This window comes from Hypomesus transpacificus, chromosome 18 (assembly GCF_021917145.1).
Source record: "Hypomesus transpacificus isolate Combined female chromosome 18, fHypTra1, whole genome shotgun sequence".
Classification (NCBI taxonomy): domain Eukaryota; kingdom Metazoa; phylum Chordata; class Actinopteri; order Osmeriformes; family Osmeridae; genus Hypomesus; species Hypomesus transpacificus.
Genome location: NC_061077.1, coordinates 5,576,509 through 5,582,851, shown reverse-complemented (window position 1 = coordinate 5,582,851; position 6,343 = coordinate 5,576,509). Strand labels below are relative to the sequence as shown.

Sequence of the window (6,343 nt, the reverse complement as noted above, 5' to 3'; positions counted from 1 at the left end):
ACAATGCGTCACTTCAGAATGTGGATGTCTGCTGACACCTAGTGGAGAGAATGGGGACTTTAAATTCAATAATTAGATTATGAATTTGATAAAGCTCTGAGTTGGAAATTGCATTATCAGCAGGGATATATGAACGTCTAAGACACTGAAAAATCTGGAAACAGAGGACTGACACTCTGAGTCCTTCAGTCCAGAGTTGTGTTGGAGACCCACTCTGTACTGGGTCTCTCCTCCTTGTAAGGCTAAAGGCATTTGATTGTCGACTGGTGTCGGTCAAATCTGATCCCCTAACATGGGCACTAACGGGATTAGACATAGATAGCTGCTGTCTCCAAACATTGTGTAACTAGATACTGCCAATCCAACTATATGAATGCTGGGATCCGCTCTACCTCCTCTATACCCTTGAGGAGATCCTCCCAGAGGCTCTTAACCCTCACATCAACAACACAGCTGTGTCCGGAGCAACAGGACTCAGAGGGGAGCCCCCCTGTGGAGCATCACGCAGCAACCATCCAATTATGGACTGGCTATCTCCCACATCTCTTTTTGAAGCATCAAAAAACATTTGATGTCCCTCTTTTTTGAGACGTGACCATAAATAATTTGAAGAATGTCAAAAGAATACACCCTAACAACTGGGTATGAGTGAATAAGAAATCCTTGCTTTGACAAATGCATCATGTTTATTACGTGGTTGCTCAATCTAAGCAGATGTGTGGTGTAGACATCCATGAGAGGGTCTCTCTCCAACATACTGGAACACATACTATACATCATACAGTGTTTGCTGACAGTAGACTCATTGTAAATGTACCGGATGTTTAGCCTATATGGACCAACCTAATTGTGGTATAGGGGTATGAACAGAACTCATTCGGTAGAAAGATTTGTAAACGGTATGTGGTGCTGCACAACTATGAAATAAAAAATTATCGTTTGTGGCCAAACTGAAGTAATGTTGGGTTTGTTAATTGATTGCATTTACACAGATACTGTATGTGGGCACCAAACTAGATGCAAACAATATTTACAACAATGCAAGAAATGGTAGAAAGTAAGAAAAATACAGAACCAATCCAATATTCAACTAAATCTTGCAAAGTCGTTCAAAGTTTCTCAATGGCATCCAAAATCAGCCTCCAGATGTTCACAGGTGTCTGTGGACTGAGATACAAAAATAACACTATGGGGTGAGGGTCGTCCATCGTCTCCTGGTCCTGTTTACTCCACTCCTTTCATAAACTCCAAGAACTCTGGATCACCAAGGAGACACACACACAGAGACAGTCAGATCAGCTTCATGAATACACCAGCAGCATGCCTTACTCCCGCACGAGTGATCTTCAGTCAATTACAACACCTCACATCCTTTGGTCATCCCATGAATATGAGGTCCATGGCAGGTGATCAGTCAGACATAGTTGTAGTTCTACCAGTGTTTACACTCCTCACCATCGTAGTCGATCTTTCCGTCGTTGTTGCGGTCGCCGTCCTTCATCAGCTCCTCTATGTCGTCCTCGGTGATGGCCTCTCCTGTGGCCTCCAGCATCACCTTCAGCTCCTCCAGGTCTATGTAGCCGTCTGCATTCCTGCAGGGTCAGGCGTCACAGCAACCATGTCTTACACTGTCCGTTGGTCTGAGTACTGTGTACAGGCTTTGGTTTTGGACATTCTATGCTGCTATGAGAGCACTGGTCGGAGAACACAGAGAATGAGCAGAGTTTATATTTGGGCCCAGGTGTTCTCACGGGGTTTAGGGAACTGTTCTACCAGGGTTCTTCTACTCTTATTACTCACATGCTTGCTGTAGGATTTCCGTTTGATGGTACACACACACCACACACCCACCCACACACACACCCACACATACAGAAATGGCTCGATAAGATCCAGGGCAGCAAGTCAACAATAGATCCACTCACTTGTCAAACATGCGGAACAGCTCGGCAAGTTCCTCCTCAGTCTTCCCCTTGCTGTCGTCCTTCATGCACCTTACCATCATGACCAAGAATTCATCAAAGTCCACCGTGCCACTCCCTGCAATCAGCACACACACACACACACACACACACACACACACACACACACACACACACACACACACACACACACACACACACACACACACACACACATACACACACAGGTACGCAAGGTGATGCCAAGATACCAATGCATCATACATGGACAATGTCATACAACCCCCCCCAAACCTTGTCACTAAGGATAATCACAGCTTTGTATTTGGGTTTGGATTCATGTTGAGTTTACCATCTTCATCCACCTCGTCGATCATCTCCTGCAGCTCCTCAGGGGTGGGGTTTTGGCCCAGCATCCTCATCACCTTCCCCAGCTCCTTGGTGCTGATGCAGCCATCCTCTGCATCCTGCACGAAGATGTCAAACGCTGCCTTGAACTCTGGAACAGGACAACACAGAGGTCAGTCAGGTCATAGGTTGGTGTTGTACTTCTTTCAGGTGTGGTCAACCACACTGTTATGTCTTGCTAAACTGCCTTCACATATTTTCGTCAACATAGACACACGGATCCAAACACACCATTTTTCTGCTCATCCGTCAGCTGCTCTACCTGAACAGACAGAAACAGAGGGTGGAAACCAAGTGTCAGCTGGGAAAGAACAGTACTGTACATATGACACAGGCCTAGATTAAGGTTTGATACAATTTGATTGAAACGTTTGCAAATACAACATTAATTATGTCAGGGCGAGATATTTCTTATCTCCTTTAGAAAAGGTCTAGTTCTAACCTTGCATGCAGTAGCTCCAACAATATTAAGCCGACAAATCTGGATAGTATCCCTCACCCAGCCTGTCAAACAGATCCCCTCCAGAGTTGTTTTACATAAAGCTTATTCAGCCCTCAGTGGTACGTTTATTTTAGTGCTTCACACTTTACTATCCCTCACTAAACACACGACCTATATATCATATGTGTGGCCTGAGTCTGTGGGCAGAGAGTTATAAATACATTGACAGGAGGATCAGAAACCGCAGATAAAGGACACAATACACAGTGCTTTAAACAAGCATAGCAGTGGATCTGGCCCCACAATGGAGCAGTAATCCTGGAAAAGCTACCATGTATGAGAGAGGGAGACAGCTGCTTATGTAAGAGTTATTGTCTCTCGGCCACCACAGATTTAACAAACACTTCACTGGTGATGATATATGAATAAAGCAATGTCCCTCTGAACATCACACACGCTTCCACAGACACACAAACACACATTCCTGTGTTTTCTCTGGCTGGTGGTCCCCAGTTGAGACATGGGTGGCCTGGGGAGGCAGGCTGGAGAGGGGGGCTGGGGAGGGAGGCTGGAGAGGGGGGCTGGGGAGGGAGGCTGGAGAGGGGGGCTGGGGAGGGAGGCTGGAGAGGGGGGCTGGGGAGGGAGGCTGAAGAGGGGGGCTGGGGAGGCAGGCTGGAGAGGGGGGCCGGGGAGGGAGGCTGGAGAGGGGGGCTGGGGAGGCAGGCTGGAGAGGGGGGCTGGGGAAGGAGGCTGGAGAGGGGGGCTGGGGAGGGAGGCTGGAGAGGGGGGCTGGGGAGGCAGGCTGGAGAGGGGGGCTGGGGAGGGAGGCTGGAGAGGGGGGCTGGGGAGGGAGGCTGGAGAGGGGGGCTGGGGAGGGAGGCTGGAGAGGGGGGCTGGGGAGGCAGGCTAAAGGGCTGGCCAGGCAGGCAGGCAGTCGGGCAGTCAAGCAGGCAGGCAGGCAGAGATAGACAGATAAACATACAGCCGTAGCAGCTCACAGATAATGCTGGAATTCAGCCTTGGGGGCTGAGGGGGTGGGGCGTGGGGTGGCTGGTATCTAAACCTGAAGCCCTTCTCTGGCACCACACAAACACACATGCAGGAGCATCTGAGCAACTGGGCCAAAATTAGCCATGTGAAGTGGGACTAGTCCATTTGTAGTCATGAATGAACCTCCAGAGTGGACCAGGGATCTGTCCTGTCAGTGACCCCTGAGTGGCTCCTAAATGCCCTGATAGCAGGGCATCTAGAGACCTATACATGGTCTCCAGCCTCACTCAACACAAGCTGATGTTGTATGTACTAGACAGAGGAGAGACAGTGTAGAATGTCAGTCAAGTCATTTGGGATTGGTAAACCATCTAGGCAATGTAGGACGGACAAAATACTACACAATAGAAGACTTCACTGGAGTGTTGACACTTGAAATCTTTTAAATCCTTGAAATATTGAAATTAAGTTTGAGAGTGTAAGGTGATTGAATTCTGTATCATTTTGTTTTAACAATAATTTAATGTTAGTCAGAGCTGTTCATCAATTAAGTTGAGCAAATAACGCATCAGTTACACTGTTTACCTGATGTAAACAGAGTTCTGCAACAGTCAAGAGATTTACATTTAGTTATTAAACTTTACCTATTGACCACTCCCCTTGTCTCCCAAATCACCCACCATCTCAGTGTGTCTCAGTCACCCCCAGACTCATGCTACTAGGGAATCAACAACATCCACATATTTGGGACGGTTTCTCGATAGAAGCACCGCAGTGAAAATGTAGGAGTTGAGGAGGACCTACCGCTGCTTTGTAGATGTCGTTCATGGTGGAGGCCGCTGCCCGTCCAAGGGTGTAGAGGCACAGAGGAGAGAGGTGGAGCAAAGAGCAGAGCAGGACACTGGACCCATCCTAGGAGGGTTTTATAGCTGGAGCCTGGTGCGGCCTGGTCCCTCCCTGCCCAGCCTCTTGGCTCTGTGTGTGTGTGTGTGTCTGTGTGTGTGTCTGTGTGAGTGTATGTTTGTGTGTACCGATCCGTCACAATCACCAGGCTCAGATAAAAATGCGGCTGCTCTTAGGGGGCACACACACACTTTGGAATGGAATGAAGTGTGGGGGCATGCATGGTGAAGCCTAATCTCTAGAGAGGGGGCCAGAGACACTCAACATTCCAGCAGACCTGGAGCAGAGGGCCAGTAGAGAGGGGGTAAGGGCCAGGGGAGAGGGGTCTGGGCCGGGAGAAGGGGGGTGTGGACCAGGGAAGAGGGGATGTGGGGTAGGAGAGAGGAGTTGTGGACCAGGAGAGAAGGAGTGTGGGGTAGGGCAGAGGGGGTCTGGGCCATGTGAGAGGAGGTGTGGGGTAGGGCAGAGGGGGTCTGGGCCATGTGAGAGGAGGTGTGGGGTAGGGCAGAGGGGGTCTGGGCCAGGAGTGAGGGGGTGAGGACCAGAAGAGAAGGGGTGTGGGTCAGAGCCAGGGGAGAGGGCATGAGAGCCAGGACACAGCCCAGCCAGGGCAGCCCTATAAAGAAGGAGGGAAAGGGAGTGAAGAGAGAACAGAACAGTGGGGTTAATCTTACCAGTAAAACACAATCATATAGGTGTGTGCATGTAACTGTGTGTATGTTTTCATGTGTGTGTGTGAGCTTCTTGATGAATTTCTGATTGAGCTGCTCTTTCCCAACCAGCAGAGGGCACTGCCCACAGTCTGTTGGAGTTGAAAGGCTGCACAAGCCTGGCATAGAATATCTGATTCATCAGAGGGCTGAAAGAGAGATCTGGGTCAAATCTAAGGAACCATAATTGACATGAGGTAATGATGTGCAAATATTGAATTAGATTATCTCCCTTCACGGGAGATACCTGTCACCTAGATACCTAGAATATACTAAGTCTTGTGGTATGAATCAAGGCCATTTTGACAAGCAAAATAAACCCTGCAGAGTTCAGTCATGAAAGCCATTGCCGTAAAGAGACATTCTTATGTTGTTTTGTTAAAATGAGTCCATGAAGAGACAAAGTTTATTTTTCAGAATAATCCATGTTTCCGCCAACATCATACTGGCTTTCAGTACGCATCTGAAATTGTGCAATATTTTGGATAACGGAAATATTCAGTGCACTCATGCTCTGCTACATTATCTTCATGCTAATGTATCTCGAAGGAGAGATACAAGCTGTCTGTAGTGAGATAGAAACACACAAACACACATGCAGTGAGCTGTGGCAGGCACTTTGAGTGACTAGTGATCATGCTGGGTTATAATGGGATGCTAATGGGGACTGGCACAGCCAACAACCACTGCACAACAACCCAAAGAGAGAGAGAGAAATAAAGAGAGTGGCAGAGAGATGGAGAGAGAGAGGGAGAGAGAGAGAGACAGAGAGAGGGGAATGGAAAGGGAGCGATCAAGGTGGTGGTGGTCGTGATGGATGTAAGTGTGTGTGAGTGAGTGTTGGGGCGGGGGGTGCTGGTGTTCACACTGAACAACACATTGCTACCATGTACACCCTTGCTGACACACAGAGACCATCACAGATCGCCTTGACTGTGAGGCGGCCATGCTCAACATCACTCATGCAC

At 48.5% G+C, this 6,343-nt stretch overlaps 1 protein-coding gene across 1 annotated transcript; it reads right to left on the bottom strand.

Annotated features, from left to right (window-relative positions):
- Nucleotides 1–665: 665 nt before the first annotated feature.
- On the bottom strand, nucleotides 666–4,668 carry tnnc1a (troponin C type 1a (slow)). Its single transcript, XM_047041220.1, has 6 exons — nucleotides 4,567–4,668; nucleotides 2,562–2,592; nucleotides 2,275–2,421; nucleotides 1,926–2,040; nucleotides 1,456–1,592; nucleotides 666–1,256 (listed from the first exon to the last, which is right to left on the bottom strand). The coding sequence occupies exons 1-6, from the start codon at nucleotides 4,588–4,590 to the stop codon at nucleotides 1,225–1,227; spliced, it is 486 nt and encodes a 161-aa protein (XP_046897176.1). The 5' UTR covers nucleotides 4,591–4,668; the 3' UTR covers nucleotides 666–1,224.
- Between the last annotated feature and the right edge of the window lie 1,675 nt (nucleotides 4,669–6,343).